This window comes from Myxine glutinosa, chromosome 4 (genome assembly GCF_964187855.1).
Source record: "Myxine glutinosa chromosome 4, kmMyxGlut1.1, whole genome shotgun sequence".
NCBI classification, from domain to species: domain Eukaryota; kingdom Metazoa; phylum Chordata; class Myxini; order Myxiniformes; family Myxinidae; genus Myxine; species Myxine glutinosa.
Window position 1 is genome coordinate 202,849,924 of NC_136264.1, and position 23,495 is coordinate 202,873,418.

The following is a 23,495-nucleotide window of genomic DNA, read 5'->3' on the forward strand; positions in this document are numbered from 1 at the left end:
AAACGGTCAACATCCGCCTTCTTTATGATCACGAATGTGTCGTCAACGTACCGCAGCCACAACCTCGGAGAAGGCTCACCATGTAGTGTTAGATCTTCAAAGCGTTGCATCACCAATTCGGCGATGAGCCCCGAGATGGGTGAGCCCATCGGGGTTCCTTCATGTTCATGATATATGGTGCTGTCGAATACAAAGTACGTTGATTTGAGGCAGAGTTGAAATGGTGACATGAGATGACCAGAGCTGAGGTGGCTGTTGCTCGCTAGTGCTTGGTCGTTGTTGATTCATTGTTCTGAGGTCTGCGTTGCTAATTTGACGGGTATGGATGTAAATAATGAAACCACGTCGAATGAAATCATCATTTCATCACTCTCGATGCGGACATTTGATTCTGTTGATAAAATCTTTGGGTTCTTTACATTGTGTGCTGAATGTGTTGTTAAGTGTTTGAGTCGGTGGAAAGGCCACTTAGCGAGATTGTAGGTGGGTGCTCCTCGGAGGGCCACAATGGGTCGTAGTGGGACATCGATCTTGTGAATCTTTGGTAACCCGTAGAAGCATGGAATGACGGAGTCGTTTGGTCTCATCGTCGAAAAATAGAATAAACAAGAAAAAGCAATCGGAGATTGCAGACACTCACCAGGACATGTTTGTGTGGTGTATTTTGTGTAGTGTTTGTTTTGTGTTGTTTCGGATAACGTTCGTTTTTCTATCCAAGATGGCTGCCAAATCATATGACTTATGATATCACCATTTTCACACTATATGCAGCAATGGTGTGAGATAATATTTAATTATACAATTTCGCATAAATAGGGTAAGCGCTTTCAGAGAAACAATCTATATAATAATAGCGTAAGGACTCGACTTTGTTATCCCTTTTACGCCGCACCCAGTGACCCGATGTCCACGGCACTAATGGATTTACGATCTACGAACCGCGCTCTTTGTTTATCACGTACAGACATACTCGAAAAATCTGAATTAGCCGACGTTGGGGCCCAAAAGCATCCGATTAACTGCCGATACGACGCCATCTTACGACGCCATCGTATTGGCGTCTGCTGGGCGAAGGCGAAGCAAGCCGTCTGCTGATTGGACAATCCAGAGCATGCATTTGTGCCGGTGTCGGCGATCGTTGTTCATATACGCACTCTTCATTCTCATCTTTCTTCCTAACTCTTACTCGGACAAGCAAATCCCCTATGCCATCTATAATGGTACACTCTATCCATACCCCCCCACATCCTCACTTCCGTGGATGTTCCACGGGTTTCGGCTAGTTTTTAAAATATTTTCCTTAAATCCAATATGGCTGCCAAACCATGTGACCGACGATTTTGTTTTTCAACATTATATCCCCATGGGTAGTCTAACATATGGTGAAAATATCGCATTGATCCGTTCATTGCTTTCAGAGAACAATCATTTCATTTATGCAGTTTTTGCATATAATCCAATATGGCTGCCAGACCGTATGACCTATGACGTCATCAATTTCATTCTCACACAATTTTTGTTTAGATCACGCTCAAGAAATTTCAAACTGATCAGATCAAGCTTTCTACTTGTCAAATAATGACGTCATAATAATGGCATGGATGACATTATCATTAATATATTTTGTTCTCCATGAGGAGTACTTGACAATGAGCCATCCACGTTTCAATTTTCTTTCAACGAGTGGTTTCGAAGATACGAAGGTGCAAACATTTTCCAAGATGGCGCCTGCACCATGCGTGACCTATGATGTCATAATTATCATGAAGAATGAAAAATACTCACATTTTGTGCAAACAAACAAACAAAAGGACCTAAATGCAATACCCTCTCTCTCCTCTGGCGAAGGTAACAGGAACTGCACCCAGTAGAGCGTATACTTCCACCAGGCTGAACAGTTCACATTTTGTGTCCCACTGATAGGCCAGATCTGGATCTTCACCAGAATCTAATTAATTCGTCCTTGTCACACACACCCAACCTGTCCATCAAATTTTGTCTGAATCGGTCTATAACGTTTTGAGATATCGTGCTCACAAACAAAAAGACAAATAGCGGTGAAAACATAACCTCCATCCATCTTCTGTGGTGGAAGAGACTATTTATACAAATGTTTTAGTACAAAGGACCCATCACTTGACAATGCAGCCCGATAGAAACAGATCGCGACTCACCCGGGATTGGTTACCAGCTCGGACCGAGATGCCAAAGTCCTTCATGATGTGCGCATTGTCAACGAGCGGCGATATATCGTCGAATGTCTTCCCATAATTCACACTGCGGGGCACAGAAAGTTATAGTTCATACGTTCATTGTTCTAGTTCATCTAGTTCATATACAAGGAATCACACAGGTGCACACAGGTATTGGACAGGTGCACACAGGTATTGGAAATAAACCAATATTTATTGGACCATCATCATGGGAAATAAAAGAATGGACACGATTGAACGTGGGGCATTCAAAGAAAGTTCCCAGAAGTCATTACAATAGGCCAAGAAATGGCAACATCTATCTAACCTTTCAATAGATGGTACAGGTACGAAGTATCAAGTCAGGCGGTTGAATACTTTTGTAAATTAGATATTTCTGCATTTCCTTTTTTCATTATTTTGGAAAATTTTCGAAAAAAAGAAATTCCACTTTGACATTAGGGGGTAATCTGTGGAGATCAGCAACAAAAAAAATCTCAATCTAATTCACTTTAAATTCAAGCTGAAATGCAACAAAATGTGAAAAAAGTGAAGGGGTGTGAATACTTTCTGAAGGCACTGTATGTGCTAGTTATGGACACTTGTATATTGAAACCTTTTTGGTATTTCTAGGATGACTGAGCTCTCGTTTTCATAACATTTTTTTTTAAGCCCATCATATTTCAGCACCCTTGGCCAAATGGGGCTGCCTGTAGTATTAGCACTACATGCAGGAAATGAGAACAATGGAATGGTCATTTTGTTGAACACAGGATGGGTCACAAATGGCTTTTAGATGTGCTCCAACTCTCGTGTGTCATCATCTGAACCTCATAAAACTACCAAAACCTTCAACCGACAATCTACCTTGCAGGTTTACCTGCGATAAAGCTTCGTTCTCCCCAGCCATTCCAGCAGTGGCAATGAGAATGTTGTCAGGGCCAAAATAATCTGCAAGGGCATGGTAGGGCACAGTAATAAAGACAAAAAGTATCAATGCAACAGATCTGCAAGGGTACTCGATAAAAGTGAGGAACAAACCTCAGAAGAAACCAGCAATGATGCCAATATATTCTTATTATAAGAGAGCAAACGTATATGGTTATGTCGTTATGTTTATATGCAATGTTCAGCTCCATTCCTCATCCCTCAGATCGGCAGTCTGCAGCCTCTTCAGTCTCTGCAGACCTGGACAAAATCACAGACTGGTCAAACAAGTGGAACATGTCTTTCAAACCTGACAAATCTCACACTCGTCCTATGTCTCTCCAAAAAGACTGACTGGACAACCCTCCCATCCACTTTCTGAACAATCCTCTCCAAGAAGTTCTGTCACTCAAGCTTTTGGGTCTCACTATCTGCCATGATCTTTCCTGGGAAAACCACATTTCAAATCTGGCCTCCAAAGCCAGTCGCCGACTGGGCATCTTCCGTCGTGCGAAGTCCTTCCTTGGCACACCCGAGCTCCTCACCACATACAAGGCTTTCATCCGCAGCTCAATGGAATACTGTTCTCCCCTCTGGGCTGGTGCTCCTCCTCACACCTAGCTCGTCTTCAAGCTGTTGAAACCAAAGCATTCAGAATCATTGGAATCTCCTGCGATGAAGCTATCTCCGAGGGCCTTTCACTCACTCACTCACCGCAGGCAGGTTGGTGGTCTTTCTGTTTTCTCCCTAGCTCCCCCAGCTCTATCTGTGCTCTGGTCCCCCAAATATTCCTACAGGTCGCACAAGATCTGCCAGCAACCCTCTTCTGGTGAAATTGCCAAAATCAAGACTCTCTGCTCACCTTCACTCCTTCATTCCTCTTTTCTCCCGCCTCTGGAAAAAACTCTCTCACTCTCTTCAATCCCACTCCTCCCTCCAGGTCTTTAAAACAGCTGTTCACTACCATCTCTTATCTTCCCCCATCCAAAACCTTGATATGTCAATCATACACAGGTGGATAAATGACCCCAGTTAATTCACCCCAGATCCACTTTTTTTGAAATACCGACTCCTTCCTTTCCTGGAAGTTCTAGCAGTGTCCATGTAATTTATACCTCCCCCACCCCCGCCTTCCCATGCCTCCTCCCCCCAAGCACTTTCCCTCCCACAGATCTTCCGTTGTCCGTTGTCCCTGTTCTCTGCTGTTGTACTTGTGTGCTTCCCTCTCTCTCCCCATCTTGTCTCCTGCTCCCTTTATTGTATATTTTGTGTGTCCGTTTTTTTTTGTGATTGTTGATGTTAGCTCTTACACGAGCCTCGATCTTGTATCCAAAAAAAAAACAAAAAAAAAACGAAAAAAAAAACAACGAAATGTCTTCTTCTTCTTCTTCAAAAAAAAATTAACACCCACTTAATTAACCCTCTTAATTACATTTACACTGCTGAGACCCCTCAGCCCTTTGATGACCCTTTAATTCCCTAAAACCCTTAAAACCACCAAGACGCTGAAAACCCAAAATACCCTGATGACCCCAAAGATCCAAAATACCCTTGAAGGCCCTGAGGCTCAAAAAGACCCTGAAGACCCAAATGGCCCCAAAATACCCCGAAGACCCAAAACACCCTGAAGACCACAAAGACCCTTAAAGACCCTGAAGACCCAAAATACACTGAAGAACCAAAAGACCATGAAGACCCCAAAGACCCCGAATAACCCAAAGACCCAACACACCCCAAAGACCCAAAGGATCCAAAAGACCCTGAAAACCCAAATGGCACTGAAGACCCAAAAGACCCTGAAGACCCAAAACACCCCAAAGACCCAAAATACCCAGAAGACCCAAAATACACCAAAGACCCAAAAATACCTAAATACCCTTCAAGACCCAGAGGAACAAAAAGACCCCAAAGACGCCGAAGACCCCAAATAACCAAAACATCCCAAAGACCAAAAATACCACGAAGACCCAAAATACCCCGAAGACCCAAAATACCCCGAAGACCCAATACACCCCGAAGACCCAATACACCCCGAAGACCCAATACACCCCGAAGACCCAATACACCCCGAAGACCCAATACACCCCGAAGACCCAATACACCCCGAAGACCCAATACACCCCGAAGACCCAATACACCCCGAAGACCCAATACACCCCGAAGACCCAATACACCCCGAAGACCCAATACACCCCGAAGACCCAAAAGACCCCAAAGACCCAAAACACCGTGAGGACCCCAAATACTCTTAAAGACCCTTTAGACCCAAAAGACCCTTAAATACCCCGAAGAACCAAAATATCCCAAAGACTCTTCAAGACTCAAAGGAAACAAAAGACCTTTAAGACCCAAAAGCTCCTGAAGACACTGAAGACCCCAAAGACCCCAAAGCCCCAAAATACCCTTAAAGGCCCATAGGGTCCAAAAGATCCTGAAGACCCAAATGGCCCTGAAGACCCAAAACACCATGAAGACAATGAAGACCCAAAAGACACCGAAATGGTCAAAGATGCCTATCCCTCTGAAACGACTTGTGGTGAGGCGCACGGAGTGCGCCGAGTCACGCTTGTAGGTATAATTGGTGGTAAATGTAAGGCGTGCAAAACGAAACAGGTGGATAAATGAGTCAGCAAGTTGTGGGTTTATCTGAAAATGTGCTTAATAATCATTATACACAATCGCTCATATTCAAGATAACCAGTGACTGCCTCGTATTGGAATAAAGGCAACCAACCCTTCGATATATTGCATCAAATTGGACTGAACTAAAGAGGGATGTCACCAATGACAAGAGCTCTGCTTCATTTGCTTCCTGGTAACATGCATGGAATAAGCCTGGTATTGGCTTAACGGTTATGGTGGCTGGCTTAAGATCATAGGGTCTTAAATTTGAGCCCCTATCATGCAGTCGACATAGTACACAAAAAAAACAAACAAAAAAAACACACCTACATACATAAATACTTTCCACTCCATTATATACATATTTTCTTGTGCAAATATGCTCTGCAGGGAATTTAAGTGAAAGGCTCACCTGAGTGTTCTCGCCCAACCATGCCAGCGTAACAGTTGTGCCATGGTCATTCACAAACTGGTGCTAGGGGAGGAACGAGGTGAACAAATAACAAAATACCTGATATTTAAATGCACCGTTGTTAAAAGCCAAGGTGCTTAAATAAACTAAAGCTACAGGCAAAAGTGCATTCCAATTTGCGGTTTTGGTACCTTACCAAAACGAAGGACACCCTGGAATGTAAACAAACTTGACTTCAACAATCCATGACAAGAACACAATCATATGGATTACATGTACTCGCATCTGGTACAATTTCACTTCACATCGCACGGTGCTTGAACCTGACGTCACATGAAATGATATTCTGTATGACAGCTTGATCGAGATTCGGAGTGAATTTTGTTGGAGCCTTTGCATGTTACTTGGCAGAGATCGGATTTTTACCTCCGCCACCAAAGGTGGATGGAGGTTATGTTTTCACCTATGTCTGTTTGTTTATTTGTGAACAAGATATCTCAAAAAGTTGTGGACGGATTTGGACGAAATTTGGCAGAGATGTAGTGTATGTGACAAGGAGCAAATTATTAGATTTTGGTGAAGAGCCGGATTCCGCCCGTATAATTTTTAAAAAATGATTATTCACCATTTTCATTCATCACCAATTTCAGAATCATTGGAATCTCCCGCGATGAAGCTAACTCCAAGGGCCTCTCACTCACTCACCGCAGGCAGGTTGGTGGTCTTTCCGTCTTCTACCGACTCCTCTCTGGCCTTGCCCCCCCAGCTCTCTCTGGGCTCTGTCAGTGTCCCCCAAATATTCCTACAGGTCGCACAAGATCTGCCTTCACCCTCTTATGGTCAAACTGCCAAAATCAACACTCTCTGCTCACCTTCACTCCTTCATTCCTCTTTTCTCCCGCCTCTGGAACAAACTCCCTCACTCTCTTCAATCCCACTCCACCCTCCAGGTCTTTAAAACAGCTGTTCACCACCATCTCTTATCTTCCCCCATCCAAAACCTTGATCTTTTCTACCCCTGCTAATTTCACCCCAATTCCACTTTTTTGAAATACCAACTTCTGTCCTGGAAGTCCTTGGTGTCCTTGTGTTTTATACTTCTCCCTCCCCCCTCCCCCCTTCCCACGCCTCCTCCCCCCAAGCCCTCTCCCTTCCACACATCTCCCTGCTCTCAAATGTTGTGTTTGTGTGCTTCCCCTTCTCTCCCCATCTTGTTTTCCGCTCCCTCTTTTTATATATTTTGTCTGTCTGGTTGATTTGTTTGTGAAGTAAATGTTAGCTCTTTCACGAGCCTCGATTCAGTATACAAAAAAACAAAAACAAAAACAAACAAAAAAAAAACATTGGGAGATAGGGCCAAAAACGATACATAGCAGGATATCTCAAAAAGTTATAGACAGATTTGGACGAAACTTGGTGGACCGGTTGGGTGTCTGACAAGGAAGAATCGATTCTATTTTGGTGAAGATCCGGATCCGAATCCGGCTCGTAGAATTTTTAAAGTGATTCTTCACCATTGGGAGATTGGGCCAAAAACGATATACAGCAGGATATCTCAAGAAGTTGTGGATGGATGATTTTGATTAAATGTGATTCTGTATCGTGATGTTCTGGTCTATTCTGGGATACAAAACGTAAACTGTTATCTGGCACTGCAGATTCATTTCTCAAAGCCTCTCATGTTACTCGAACACGGTGTGCTCATCAGGTGACGGCCCGTGCTCTGTACCTACTCCTGCAGAACACATGTGACCAGTCTGGGCAAAGTCTGCAAGAAGGAGAAAGCATATTGCCTCGAGAAGACTGGCGTTCCAAGCGATCTGAAGTCAGTCCTCGAATCCAGTTTTGGCTCATCATACTGAATTTGGAGCTCGAGCTAACGATCTATGTGAGAGCAATACGCGAGGCAGACTTCTTGCTGCACGTGGATGCTTTGACCAAGATCACACCCTGGTTCTTTGCTCTCGACCACACCAATTATGCCAGGTGGCATCCTGTCCATTTGCGTGACGTGGTAACATTGGAAATGAAACATCCAGAGATTTTTGCAGAGTTTCTCAAAGGAAACTTTGTGGTGAAGAAGACAGGTCGAGCATTCTCTACAACAGCAATAGATCAGGCCCATGAACAAAACAATGCTGCAGTGAAGGGTGATGGTGGAGCTGTTGACTTGACTGAGAATCCAGCAGCACTGAGGCGATGGATGGTTTGTGGCCATGAAATGGCACGAGTTATTGAAGAGTTTGAAAGCTCAGAGGAGAAAGAAGTCAGATCACAGGCATCACAGACAGGGCAAACCCAAGGAAAAACTAACATTTTTTTCCAGTCAAGGTTTTCTCAGTGGATTCATCATCCTGAACCCATACCATTTGATATAGAATTTTGCCTCAAATTGAAGATGGTGGCCAAAATCCAAAATGGCCGCCAAAATTACCTTTAAGAGATTTATACTGCCTTGTAGTGTTTTCTGTCAAGGTTTTTTTCAGTGGTTCTGTCATCCTGAACATATATCCTTTGAGATTAGCTTGGGAGCCACCCAGGATTTGGCCTAAAATCAAAGATGGCCGCCAAAAATCAAAATGGCTGCCAAAATTAAATTAATTAGGTTTATACTGCCTTATAGTTTTTCCTGTCAAAATTTTCTCAGCAGTTCCGGCATACTGGACCTACAGCCTTTAAAATTAGCTTGAGGGACACCTAGGATTTGACATCAAATCCAGGATGGCTGCCAAAATCATCTTAATTATATTCAAACTACCTCTTAGGTTTTCCTGTCAAAGTTTTCTTCGTGGTTCTGCCATTCCAAACCTATGTCCTTTGTTATTAGCTTGGAGGGCACCCAGGATTTGGCCTCAAATGCAAGATGGCCACGAAAAACCAAAATGGCCACCAAAATTACCTCAAAATTGATATTTCGTCTTATTTGTCCCCCAGAATGTTCCATTCTCAGAAAGCAGGGTTTAGGGGCTGTGAAATAATTATGGGATCTGGGGGAGGGAGAAATTTCTGGATGGTGTGCCCAAAAATGCTTGCCCCCCCTCGCAACGTGCCAAAAAATGCTTGCCCCCCCTCCCCTCGCAACGTGCCAAAAAATGCTTGACCCCCTCGCAACGTGCCAAAAAATGCTTGCCCCCCCCTCGCAACGTGCCAAAAAATGCTTCATCCCCCCTCCCAACGTGCCAAAAAATGCTTGACCCCCTCGCAACGTGCCAAAAAATCTTTGCCCCCCCCCCCACTTTGCACATGCCAAATTTTGGTCATCCCCTATTCCAAACCTGAAATGGTCTGTATAGGTGATGCGAGCATAGCGAGCAGGACATTTTGCATATTTGAATGCTTTTGTGTGACTTTTCTATGCATGTTTATTGAGTAATATAAAAACGGCCTCCAAAATTGTGGGCCAAAAATTGTTTGCCCCCCTTTCGCAACTTGGCACATCGCGAACTTCAGTTGAAGACATCGCCGACGCTAAGACCTTCTTTAGAACCTGCATGTATGCTGGAAGTGAACATGAAGAGTTTGTGAGAACAAGGATCAGAATGTACGACAAGCAGAAAGTGAAATCCAGTTCAAGTATCTTGCCAGCTGAGAGTAGCACCAATGAACACCTCAATAGGAGCGATTTACAAGCTTTCATGTGGTATCAATGTCTGAAACAAGATATTGAGTATCCTTCCATCAAACACAGAGGTTGGGAAGAAACGGAAGATGGTATTCGGCCAATATGGTTCACCTGCCCCCAATTCCCACCAAGCCTTTCGGTGACGAGCAGCAGAACAAGGTTAACACCAGGTAAATATACATTTATTTATAGTAAAGCTACGCAAGGTTTCCATTTGCTGTTTCAGACTTGTTGTTTGTCATTTAGTAATACAATTCACAGCCTTATATTATCGAAATCAATTTGACAAAGCATTAAGATCATTTCCGATCATACAGGTGACATTAACTATGATGCAGACACAGAAGATACGAGAGACACGGCCCAGCCCCCAAAGAAGAAGAGAAGAACGAGACCCAGCCATAGTGAGGACAAAGGAGACGACAGCACAGAGGGGACGAGAGTACTGGAAGTGACAGCGACAGCATTGAAGAGCAGTTGGCTACCTCTTCTGGCAGTATTAGAGCAGTCCACTCATCTGACTCACAGACGGACAGCGACTTGGATAATTGCGAATGAACATTAACTCTGGACTTGCAGTTCTATCTTTATTATGTGTTTGTATCGCCCATTTTGTTGGTGAATTGAACTGTAGGATGACCAGAAAATGCGGTTAATATTATCTCAATTTACATTTTATGGCCTGTTTTGAGTGAGAATGTCATATTTACATGATAATAAAGCTCGGTTGAGTATTCTTGACCCCAAAATCAATTTCCGGTACCATTATAAACCTCATATTAGGTACAAAATGTTAATTTAACAGGAAAGAGAACCCTTATTATTTCTATATCAAATGGTATGGGTTCAGGATGATGAATCCACTGAGAAAACCTTGACTGGAAAAATGTTAGTTTTTCCTTGGGTTTGCCCTGTCTATCATGATCAGGCACCACACCCACAGAAGGCATTTGCTAAAGATGTCAAATCACTGAGAGATACAATAGAAAGACAGGGGAATTCCTTCTGTGAGGATATTATATTCTCAAATGAAGGCGATTTGTTTTTTTGTTTTTGTACACAAGGTCGAGGCTCGTGAAAGAGCTAACATTAATCACACAAAAAAAAATTCAAACAGACACATAAAACATATAATAAGGGGAGCGGTAGACAAGATGGGGAGAGAGGGGTAAGCACACAAACAACATTTGAGAGCAGGGACATCGGGAGATCTGTTGGAGGGAGAGGGCTTGGGGGGAGGAGGCATAGGAAGGGGGGGGGAGGGGGATAAAACACATGGACACTGGCAAGGACTTCCAGGAAAGAAGTTGGAATTTCAAAAACGTGGATTTGGGGTGAATTCGCGGGGGTAGAAAAGATCAAGGTTTTGGATGGGGGGAAGATAAGAGATGGTGGTGAACAGCTGTTTTAAAGACCTGGAGGGAGGAGTGGGATTGAAGAGAGTGAGGGAGTTTGTTCCAGAGGCGGGAGAAAAGAGGACTGAAAGAGTGAAGTTGAGCAGAGAGTCTTGAATTTGACGGTTTCACCATAAGAGGGTTGCTGGCAGATCTTGTGCGACCTGTAGGAATATTTGGGGAACAGAGCACAGATAGAGCTGGGAGAGCAAGGCGGGAGAGGAGTTGGTGGAAGACAGAAAGACCACCAACCTGCCTGCGGTGAGTGAGTGAAAGGCCCTCGGAGTTAGCTTCATCGCGAGAGATTCCAATGATTCTGAAAGCTTTGGTTTCTACAGTGTGAAGCCAGCTGGCATGACGAAAGTTGAAGTCATCACATATGAGGAAGTGAAAGTTGGGATGAGTGGATAGAAGTTGGTTCATATTATCAGACAGCGAGATGTAAATGGAGTCATCACTGTTTGGAGGATGGTACAACACACATATGAATAAAAGGTGGGAGCGAAGGGGAAGCCGTAGCCAGGGGTACTCCTGGGGGTGAGGTGGGGAGAGGGCAGTGCAAGGAGAGTGAGGAAGAGAGTTTTTGATAAAGATAGCAACCCCACCACCAGGATGAGACTCAGGTCTATCATACCAGAGGAGGGAGTAACCAGGAAAAGATATTAAGGAATCAGAGACATGTTGAAAGAGGAAAGTTTCTGTTAAGCAGATTACGTCTGGTTTGTCAGAAGCAACCTGTATGGAGAGATCAATCAGTTTTGAGCGAAGGCCCAGGATGTTTGAGGTCCATACCGTTAAGGAAGAGGGAGGGGGGGGGCATCGGGTACAGGACAGGGGAGGGGAGGGGTAGTGTAAGATGAGAGGTGAGAGGGGGAGGTAGGGAGAGCTGTTGATAGTGTGTAATATGCTGCTGTCAATATGCTGTCAATATGCTGCAACCTGGTCCAGCAAAAACATTTGATGATAATTATGCAACTGCTGTGTTCCTACCTCACATCAGAGCTGATCTGCAGCAAACAAGACGGGTAGACATTGTGTGGGATGAGTACTTTACGGACAGTCTGAAGGCAGGTACACGGAAGAGAAGAGGGAAAGGAGTTAGAAGACGTGTAGAGCCATCCACCTTAGTTCCTAGGAATTGAATGAGTTTCTCAGGATTGATGAGAACAAGGTGAAACTGTTCTCTTTTCTGGCAGTCTGCATTGGATCAATGGACACCGACAAGCAAGTCATCACCACACATCACTCTAGCATCCTTTGTAATCAGCGTCGAGATGAAGAAGGCCTTGCTCCCTGCAACCATGAGGAAGCTGATACAAGAATCATGCTCCATGTTCAGGATGCTGTGAAACAAGGGTATACAATCCACACAGTTGATATTGATGTAGTGGTTCTGGCAGTGACAGCAACACAGAAACTCAACATTCTTGAGCTGTGGGTTGCCTTTGGAACTGGGAAGAATTTTAGCATCTTGGCAGATCACGATATGGCCAAGGCTCTGGGTCCTGAGAAGTGCGCAGCTCTGCCAGTGTTTGATGCATTCAAGGGATGTGACAGTGTGACACCGTCTCGTTCTTTGCTCGTCGAGGAAAGAAGACTGCATGGGACACATGGAGATGCTACATTGAGGTGACATCAGCATTTTGCACATCGACTGCTACACCAGAGTCTGTAGATGACTCAATGGAGCAACAAGAGCGCTTTGTGATCTTGTTGTATGACCATACTAGTAGTGAGCAATGTGTCAATCAGGCCCGCAAACAGCTCTTTTCTCAGAAGAGTAGAGCACTTGATGGTCTTCCTCCAATAAAGGCAGCATTAATCCAACACACAAGGAGGGCTGCATACCAAACTGGTTACTGCTGGGGCCAAATTATTATTGTAGCTCCTCAGCTTCCAAGCCCAAGCGAATGGGGATGGAACAAGGGTGACAATGGGGAATGGGATGCATGCTGGACACTTCCACTTCCAGAAGCATCAAAGGCCTGCCGGGAACTCTTGAGATGCGGCTGTAAGAAGGGCTGTATAAATGTGTTAAGGCAGCTCTTCCATGTGCAGCACTTTGTGAATGTGCAGGAGAACGTGCAGCTTAAGTATCACAGCAGAGTATTGAGCATCCGCCTACATACTATTTATCGGTATACAGCAGATCTGTGACATTGGCACCAAATGGATGTGCACCAGACAGCATTTCTTGGATTTAAAATACTATTACTAACTTTACAAATGTGAAATGGTTGCAATAAATAAAAATTGTAATGAGACGAGATGTCCCAATCCGAGACGTATGTGGAAAGTGCATGGAAATTACAACCATTGTGGAAAATGGCTGCCACTGCTCCACAGGACATTTCTGCGATGGCCCTATAGCTAAAAAAAAAAAATCTTCCTTTAGATATGGCCCAACTGTGTTCTAAATTTGATGCTTTTATCATGAAGTGCACAATACTTTCACCTATATGCTGTACTAAGTGGGGAAAGTTGGGTTGCAGTGACATGCCGATTTTTTTTTATCTCGCTGGGTGGCTCAAGCACCAACCGAGTGATCTTTATAGATCTACCGAGCTCAATATAGATCTACCGAGGGATCTCGTCATTATAGGATCTACGAGAGCGATTGTGCTGCTAATATAGATCTACGAGAGCGATCTCATTCATAATATAGATCCACGAGAGCGATCTCATTCATAATATAGATCCACAAGAGCGATCTTGCTAATATTACAGATCTATTAGAGCGATGTCACCGATATTATAGATAGACTAGAGCGACGTCACTGATATTATGGATCTACTCGAGCGATATCACTGATATTGTAGCTCCACTAGAGTGATATCACTGATATTGTAGATCTACTAGAGCGACATCACTGATATTGTAGATCTACTAGACCTAGAGCAACATCACCGATATTGTAGATCTACCAGAGCAACATCATTGATATTATAGCTCTACTAGAGCAACAACACTGATATTATAGATCTACTAGAGCAACATCACTGATATTATAGATCTACTAGAGCAACATCACTGATATTATAGATCCACTAGAGCAACAACACTGATATTATAGATCTACTAGAGCAACATCACTGATATTATAGATCTACTTTAGCGATCTCACTCATATCATTATCGATCCACAAGAGCAATCTCACTAATATTATAGATCTACTCGAGTGATCTCGCTAATATTATAGATCTACTAGAGCGACATCACCGATATTATAGATATACTAGAGCAACATCACTGATATTATAGATCTACTAGAGCGACGTCACTGATATTATAGATCGACTAGAGCGATATTAATGACATTATAGATATACTAGAGCGACATCACTGATATTATAGATATACTAGAGCGACATCACTGATATATTATAGATATACTAAAGCGACATCACTGATATTATAGATATACTAGAGCGACATCACTGATATTATAGATATACTCGAGCGACATCACCGATATTATAGATGAGGGCGAGACTACCGGAAGTAAGCTGTAAAACGTGCCCTTTTGTGGTTTGTTTTCAACGTATCCAATCACGTGACTGTTGTCGCGAAGGGTGCACTAACCAGAAGTTACGTAGTTCCGCGGGCGCCTATAGATATACTAGAGCGACATAACTGATATTATAGATATACTAGAGCGACATAACTGATATTATAGATATACTAGAGCGACATCACTGATATTATAGATATACTAGAGCGACATAACTGATATTATAGATATACTAGAGCGACATCACTGATATTATAGATATACTAGAGCGACATCGCCGATATTATAGATATACTAGAGCGATATCACTGATATTGTAGATCTACGAGAGCGATATTAATGATATTGTAGATCTACTAGAGCGACATCACTGGTATTATAGATCCACTAGAGCGACATCACTGATATTATAGATATACTAGAACGACATCACTGATATTATATACTAGAGCAACATCACTGATATTATAGATATACTAGAGTGACATCACATCACTGATATTATAGATCTACTAGAGCGACATCACTGATATTATAGATATACTAGAGCGACATCACTGATATTATAGATATACTAGAGCGACATCACTGATATTATAGATATACTAGAGCGACATAACTGATATTATAGATATACTAGAGCGACATCACTGATATTATAGATATACTAGAGCGATATCACTGATATTGTAGATCTACGAGAGCGATATTAATGATATTGTAGATCTACTAGAGCGACATCACTGGTATTATAGATCCACTAGAGCGACATCACTGATATTATAGATATACTAGAACGACATCACTGATATTATATACTAGAGCAACATCACTGATATTATAGATATACTAGAGTGACATCACTGATATTATAGATCTACTAGAGCGACATCACTGATATTATAGATATACTAGAGCGACATCACTGATATTATAGATATACTAGAGCGATATTAATGATATTGTAGATCTACTAGAGCGACATCACTGGTATTATAGATCCACTAGAGCGACATCACTGATATTATAGATATACTAGAGTGACATCACTGATATTATAGATCTACTAGAGCGATATCACCGATATTATAGATATACTAGAACAACATCACTGATATTATATACTAGAGCGACATCACTGATATTATAGATATACTAGAGCGACATCACTGATATTATAGATCTACTAGAGCGATATCACCGATATTATAGATATACTAGAACGACATCACTGATGTTATATACTAGAGCGACATCACTGATATTATAGATATACTAGAGTGACATCACTGATATTATAGATCTACTAGAGTGACATCACTGATATTATAGATATACTAGAGCGACATCACTGATATTATAGATCTACTAGAGCGATATCACCGATATTGTAGATCTACGAGAGCGATATTAATGATATTGTAGATCTACGAGAGCGATATTAATGATATGGATCTACCAGAGCGACATCACTGATATTATAGATATACTAGAGCGACATCACTGATATTATAGATCTACTAGAGCGATATCACCGATATTGTAGATCTACGAGAGCGATATTAATGATATTGTAGATCTACGAGGGCGATATTAATGATATTGTAGATCTACGAGAGCGATATTAATGATATGGTCTACTAGAGCGACATTAAAGCGCGGCGTTACGCGCGCTGCTTGCGAGCAAGGAGGAAGCGGACAAGCGGTAACTTATAAGCGTCTTTATTTCAGGAGCTCACTGTAACACTAAGCTGCTCAGGGCTGCGCGCCCCGTGTATATCGTGAGGCCACGCCTCTCTCCCTGGCGTGGCCCATCCCCACTTGGTGTGCGGGGTGATGTCACCACGTCAGTGCTTTCGTGTCCGCCACATGCGCCCCCCCAGAAACCCCCCACACCTAAAGGGTCAGTTTGCGGGGCAAACGGATGACCCGGCCGAAGCGCCCCCTGGAGACTGGCGGCGTCTGGGATGCAGGGATGCCATCTGGGATGCCTCCGGCTGCAGGACCGGGGGGCGGCGTGGCGGCGGGGCTGGGCGGTGCCGGGGGTCCGCCCGCAGGGGGGCGGCCCCGACGCGGGGGTCGGGCCACTGGCGATGGATGGTCCACGTCGAGGTGGGCCGGCTTGAGGCGGTCTACAGAAACGCGGTCAGGAGTACCGCCGATGTCCAGGGTGAAGTGCTTCGCCCCGGTCTCCAGCACACGGAAAGGCCCGTCGTACGGGGGCCGCAGTGGTGTCCGGTGGGCATCGTGGCGGACGAAGACGTACTCCGCCGTGCGAAGCTCCGGAGCGACGTGCGTCGGTGGGTGCCCGTGGCATGCCGTTAGCACCGGGGCGAACCTCTGGGCGGTCTCTTGCAGAGTGGAGCGCTGCTGTGCCGCGGACCATGGTGCCGTGGAGTCGGGGAGGAACTCGCCCGGCACCCGCAGCGGTTGCCCGAAGACCAACTCCGCCGCGGATGCGCGCAGGTCCTCCTTGGGCGCCAGTGGAGCCTGTCGACCCAGCCGCCGTCGCGGAGGGTGGCCCGGAGCGTGGCCTTCAATGAGCGGTGAAATCGCTCACACAGGCCGTTAGCCTGGGGGTGGGAGGCCGTGGTTCGGTGCAGCCGGACCCCGAGCCCCTGCACGACTGCCCCCCAGAGCTCCGAGGTGAACTGGGGGCCACGGTCGGACGAGATGTCTGAGGGGGTGCCGAACCGGGCGACCCAGGTGGCGATGAAAGCCTGCGCGACATCGGCCGCAGTCGTCGACGCCAAGGGCACGGCCTCCGGCCACCGGGTGGTGCGGTCCACCATGGTGAGGACGTGGGTGAAACCCCGCGAGGGGGGCAGAGGTCCCACCAGGTCCACGTGGACGTGGTCAAACCGGCATTCCGGCACCGTGAACGGGGCCAACGGGGCCTGGGTGTGCCGGTGCACCTTGGCGCGCTGGCATGCGAGGCACGTCCTGGCCCAGCCGCGGACGGCCTTCCGGAGGCCATGCCAGACGAACTTGTCGGCGATCAACCTTTGGGAGGCCCTCGCGCCCGGGTGGGACAGGCCGTGGATGGCGTCAAACACCTGGCGCTGCCAGCCCGCGGGCACGATGGGGCGAGGACGCCCGAGGGAGACGTCGCACAAGAGGGCCGCGCCCACACCGTCGAACGGCACCTCGGTGACGCGGAGGCCCGTGACGGCGGTCCGCAAGGCCTGGACGTCGGGGTCAGCGGCCTGGTCCGCTGCCATCCGGGCATAGTCGATGCCGAGGTGGACTGCGTGGGCGACGGCCCGGGGAAAGGCAATCCGCCACCGGGTTGTCCTTCCCCGCGACGTGCCGGATGTCCGTCGTGTACTCGGACACGGCCGAGAGGTGACGCTGCTGCCGGGCCGACAACGGCTCGGTGACCTTGCCCATCGCGAAGATCAGCGGCTTGTGGTCGACGAAGGCCGTGAACGCACGGCCCTCGAGCAGATGGCGGAAGTGCCTGACCGCCAAGTGAAGCCCGAGCAACTCGCGGTCGAAGGTACTGTAATGGCGTTCGGGCGGGCGAAGCTGCCGGCTAAAGAACGCCAGCGGTTGCCAAGCTCCACGCACCCATTGCTCGTGCACCGCGCCCACCGCGTAGTCCGAGGCGTCGGTGGTGAGGGCAATCGGTGCATCGGGCGCCGGGTGCGCGAGCATGGTGGCGTTAGCCAAGGCGAGCTTCGCGTCCGTGAACGCCGTGTCCATCTGCTCGGTCCAGGTAACGTCGCCTTTGCCCGGCTTACCTCGGAGAGCTTTGTGCAGGGGGCGCAGGAGCTGGGCGATACGGGGCAGGAACCGATGGTAAAAGTTCACCATGCCCAGGAACTCCTGCAGCCCTCTGATCGTGCGGGGGCGCGGAAACCCCTTCACCGCCTCCACCTTGGCCGGCAGGGGGACGGCTCCGTGCCTGGCGACACGGTGCCCCAGAAAATCGATTATGGCGGCGCCGAACCAGCACTTTGCGGGGTTCACAATCAGGCCATGCTGGCCCAGGCGTTCGAAGAGCGTGCGGAGGTGGCGAAGGTGCTCTTCGCGGGACGCGCTGGTGACGAGGATATCGTCCAGGTAGACTTAGACAAATTCCAAGTCGTGCAGGACGCTGTCCATCAGTCGCTGGAACGCCTGAGCCGCATTCTTCAGACCGAAGGGCATCCGCAGGAACTCGAAGAGTCCGAATGGCGTGATGACCGCCGTCTTCGGGACGTCCTCCGGCCTGACGGGGACCTGATGGTAGCCGCGTATGAGGTCCACCTTCGAGAATAAGGACATGCCCGCCAAACGGGCGGAAAAGTCCTGAATGTGGGGGGCGGGGTAGCGGTCGGGAGTCGTGGCGTCATTGAGACGGCGATAGTCCCCGCACGGTCGCCATCCCCCGCCGGGCTTCGGCACGATGTGCAGCGGCGACGCCCAAGCGCTCTCTGAGCGCCGAACGATGCCGAGTCACTCCAGGGTAGCGAACTCCGCTTTTGCCACCGCCAGCTTCGTCGGCTCGAGGCGGCGTGCCCGGGCGTAGACCGGTGGCCCGACGGTGGGGATGTGATGGGCCACCCCGTGCTTGACGGCCCCCGCCGAGAAGGTGGGCCGTGTGAGGGCCGGGAACCCGGCGAGGAGGCGGGTGAATGCGTCCGCTGCCGGAAGCGTACAGACCAACGTGGCCGGAACCGAACCGTTCAGCAAGCCGCTTGGCAAGCCGCTCGTTGAGCTGCTCGACGAGCTGGGCAGCGCACAAGCGAGCGAGCTGAACGTCTCGGCCTGGACAAGACGTCTGCGCTTTACGTCGACCAGGAGCCCATTAGCGCACAGGAAGTCCGCGCCAAGCAGTGCCATGGGCACGTCGGCGGTGACGAACGTCCATCGGAAAACCTGCCCTCCGAACCGCAGAGAGAGGCAGCGTTTTCCGTACGTACGGATGGGCGTCCCGTTCGCGGCAAGCAGCGCGGGGCCCCCGCCCGCGGCGTGCTTGTCTGACGTACCGGCGGGAACGACACTCACCTGCGCTCCCATGTCGCACAGGTAACGGCGCCCGGATAAGGTGTCCGTTATGAACAGCAGGCTGCTCGAACGGCCGGCGCTCATCGCCACTATTGAGCGCCGGCCCGGACGTTTCCCGACCTGTTGAAGGAGCATGGCGGATGACACTGCCGAGCCTCGTGGCCGAACTTGGCGTGGAACCAGCACCAGGTGGTGGAGCTGGAGGAGCGCGGCTGGCTCCGCCAGGCCGGTGGAGTTGGCGGGTTTCCCCACGGTGGCGGTTTTCGCCGCGGCGGTGGGCGGGGCGTGGCGGCGGTCACGAGGTGCGTATCAGCATGCTGCGTATGCTGTGTAAGCTGATGCTGTGGATCAGCATCATCAGCAGCATCAGCCTCGAGGTCCGTGACGGCCGCAAAGTACCTGTCCGCCTCGGCTGCCAATGCTCGGGGTTCCGTTAGCGCGGTCCCGGCCAACACGAGGCGAACCTGCGCTGGAAGTTGGTGACAGAAAAGCGCCCGGAATAGAGAACCGGGGGCTTCGTCGCCCAACAGTGACAGCATATGGTCCATTCGGACCGACAGGCGCGTGTCGCCGAGCTCGGGGAGATCCAGGAGGCGGTCGGCCCGTGCATCGTCCGTGAGGCCGAACGTGGCTAGGAGTAGCCGCTTGAGTGCCTCGTACTTGTGGCCGTCCGGTGGGTGGCGAAGGACGGACACAACTCGAGCGGCCGTGCCGGGCCCGAGGGAGGCGACGACGTGGCAGTAGCGCGTGTCGTCGCCGGTGAGGCGCCGAAGCTGAAATTGGGCTTCGGCTTGGACGAACCAGACTTCGGCCTGGGCCTCCCAAAATTCGGGAGGTTTGATGAAGTTGGCCATGGCAATGGCGTCGTGTGTGGAAGGATCGCTCCGGCAGATCCAACGTCGAGGGTCACCAGTAAAGCGCGGCGTTATGCGCGCTGCTTGCGAGCAAGGAGGAAGCGGACAAGCGGTAACTTATAAGCGTCTTTATTTCAGGAGCTCACTGTAACACTAAGCTGCTCAGGGCTGCGTGCCCCGTGTATATCGTGAGGCCACGCCCCTCTCCCTGGCGTGGCCCATCCCCACTTGGTGTGCGGGGTGATGTCACCACGTCAGTGCTTTCGTGTCCGCCACAACATCACTGATATTATAGATCGACTAGAGCGACATCACTGATATTATAGATCGACTAGAGCGATATCACTGATATTGTAGATCTACGAGAGCGATATTAATGATATTGTAGATCTACGAGAGCGATATTAATGATATGGATCTACTAGAGTGACATCACTGATATTATAGATCTACTAGAGCGATAGCACCGATTTCGATCTACTCGAGCAATCTCGTTATTACAAGATCTACTAGGGCCATCTCACTGACATAAGATGTACTCGAGTAATAATACAGCATACAGAGTGCCACACTCATCACCACCTCACTGACGCCATTTGTGCTCTTCCAATTTAAGGTGTTCAATTCGAGCAAAGGGCAAAGCCGTCTTACAATCTGAACCAAGGTTGCAGTTGAAGGTATTCAAGAAGAGGTGGAATTAAATATTTGAATTCAAGCCCATCTCCAACTCCCTCTTGTGGTCCAATCCCCCAGCACACAACCTGCGTCCAAATCCCACCTCCACCAAAAATAAACCACACTGAGCGCACCAGCTGGGAATAGCTCCCTCTACCCATGGGTCTCACTCACCAAGAAGGTGTTCTGGATGAGTTTGTCGACAAACTCCGGATGTGCGGAGCAGTTCGCGTTCATCTCCGAACTCGGAACGTGACTCGAACTCGCAGGTGTCCCGGACGACGCGTCTCCCACATTCGACGTGTCTCGCCTGATTCGAAGAAGGGGCTGGACCGTCGCAGACTGGTGGTGGTGCGCGAATTCCGAATGCGCGACTCTCAGCAGCAGGACCAGGTCCAGGAGAAAGATCAGGGCGGTTCCAGCCGCCATCGCGTCGTGGGTGGATAGCCGAGGAGAAAACGCGAGAGAAAGGACCAAAGTAGTCGGTAGGGTGTAGAAAAGAAAATCTGAAATAAGGCACAAGGCACAGAGTGAGGAGTTGTCCTCGTAAACAGATAGCCAGCCAGCCAGGAGGAACTGCTACTTCCGTATAGCTGCACTTCCGGTCCCGATTCAATCTGTCACGCACACTTACCACATACACGTCAATACACAGAAAAATTCCTGCATCATCCTTTTCAAACTCCATTTTAAACACTTTCGGTTGTATTACGGTATTATCAAGCAGCTATGTTGGCGCGGAGTTTCGTGCGTGGATTTATGGCATTTAACAATTTGTTGCTGTTGTTGTTGTTTATTGGATTTTTAAAAATGCTGGCATATCACCGTTTCTGTGTATTTAAGACACATGATCCGGCTACTCTGTACTGTTTTCAAGGTTGTTTTTTTTTCTTCGCGGTTATGACAAGTGAACGGCCGTTTGGTTTGTAGTAAGTTCAGGACTCTCCTTCAATCAAGTTGTATATTAAAAACGACACCAAGCTCTCACAGACTACACGGCCATCATGCCATGCCGCCAGCGGCATCAACCACCGAAGCCACGCCCCCAGACGTCACTACGCAGTACGTAATACCAATCACAACATGATCCACCGTGCCCGTGCCAAATCTACGATCCAGGGTCGTTTGGTGCTTCCATTATCAATGAGCTCGCTATCGCTTGCCAAGCCAGCCGTTCCTCATCAGCCGTTTCAATACAGTGCTTGCTTGATTGCTTAAGCCACCGGGCAAGCGCTCTATTAGATTATTGCTAATAGAACACATCAACACACCCTGCTCAGTGCTCTCCGACATCATCTGCACACGATTGCCTTCTCTTTTCGAAAAGTTCCACGGCATGTTTAACCTTCCAGGACGGAATTGGATAGGGTAGTTCCACATGCTGAACACCACAGTACTTTTTTTTTTTTGTAAATCCGACGCCGTCGAGAGTTTTAATCCAGAGAAAGCAATTGCGGTGCGGCTGGCGGTGGACTGGTTGGGGGTGTATACAGGGCTACTCCGCGTACAGACGTTCGCGCTGATCTCGAGGTGAAACGTGCTGACAAAATGTTCACTTAGATCCCGATTGATCTGAGCAAGCTGCTGGGATACATTCATTGGAGACGAGTTGACGAGCAACACAAGACATAAAACTATAAAAGGCAAGGCCAAGAAAAGAGCTGGAATCGCGATGGCGACTGAAACGGCGGTGAGAGCTCGGGTGGCGCCTTTTGTATATCGCAGCATTTACGGAACGCAACTCGTTCAAAAAGTTATCAGCTCTAAATATTAACTTGCATTTGCACTCTTTCGTCTCTTTAACGGTTCATAACTCTCCTTTCCATTGTTGTATCAGCATTGTGTGTTTGGGCGGTGTAAGCCTCACTAATGAGAGGTAGCCACTTTTTAATTAAATAATTCGCATACCTGAGGTGGACTTATTTTACAAAAATGTTTCAATGTGCGTTCTTCAAGCCTCATAAAGTCGTTTGGCCTGTTGCGGCCGTGTCGCTCCCCCAATTTTCCGGCGATTCTATCACAACCTCCGCCACCGAAGGTAGACGAAGGTTATGTTTTCCCCTCTTTGCCATTCTCTCTGTCTCATCTGTGAGCAGGATATATCAAAAAAAGTATGGAAGGTTTCGGACGAAACTCGGTGGACAGGTTTGGTGTGTGCCAAGGAAGAATTGATCACATTTTGGTGAAGATCCATTACTCCAAATTTTCGGACAAAAATTGACGATTTTATGGAGCCTTGACCTTTGACCCTTTGATGTAAAAACAAAAAACTCGGCTCCTAGTTTTTGAATA

General features: G+C 47.6%; 2 protein-coding genes across 2 annotated transcripts in view; one reads left to right on the top strand and one right to left on the bottom strand.

Moving 5' to 3' along the window:
* The window catches only part of SORT1 (sortilin 1), a 71,488-nt gene extending 49,661 nt beyond the window's left edge, over positions 1-21,827 (bottom strand). Inside the window, exons 1-4 of the mRNA XM_068114261.2 lie at positions 21,378-21,827; positions 6,154-6,216; positions 3,073-3,143; positions 2,175-2,277 (exon numbers count right to left, since the gene is read on the bottom strand). Of these exons, the coding sequence (XP_067970362.2) occupies positions 2,175-2,277; positions 3,073-3,143; positions 6,154-6,216; positions 21,378-21,632 (492 nt within the window). The 5' untranslated portion in view covers positions 21,633-21,827. The remainder of the gene's footprint in view (positions 1-2,174; positions 2,278-3,072; positions 3,144-6,153; positions 6,217-21,377) is intronic.
* An 822-nt stretch (positions 21,828-22,649) lies between these two features.
* Positions 22,650-23,495, top strand: part of TMEM43 (transmembrane protein 43) — a 37,607-nt gene continuing 36,761 nt past the window's right edge. Inside the window, exon 1 of the mRNA XM_068114264.2 lies at positions 22,650-22,893. Coding sequence (XP_067970365.2) covers positions 22,876-22,893 — 18 coding nt within the window. The 5' untranslated portion in view covers positions 22,650-22,875. The remainder of the gene's footprint in view (positions 22,894-23,495) is intronic.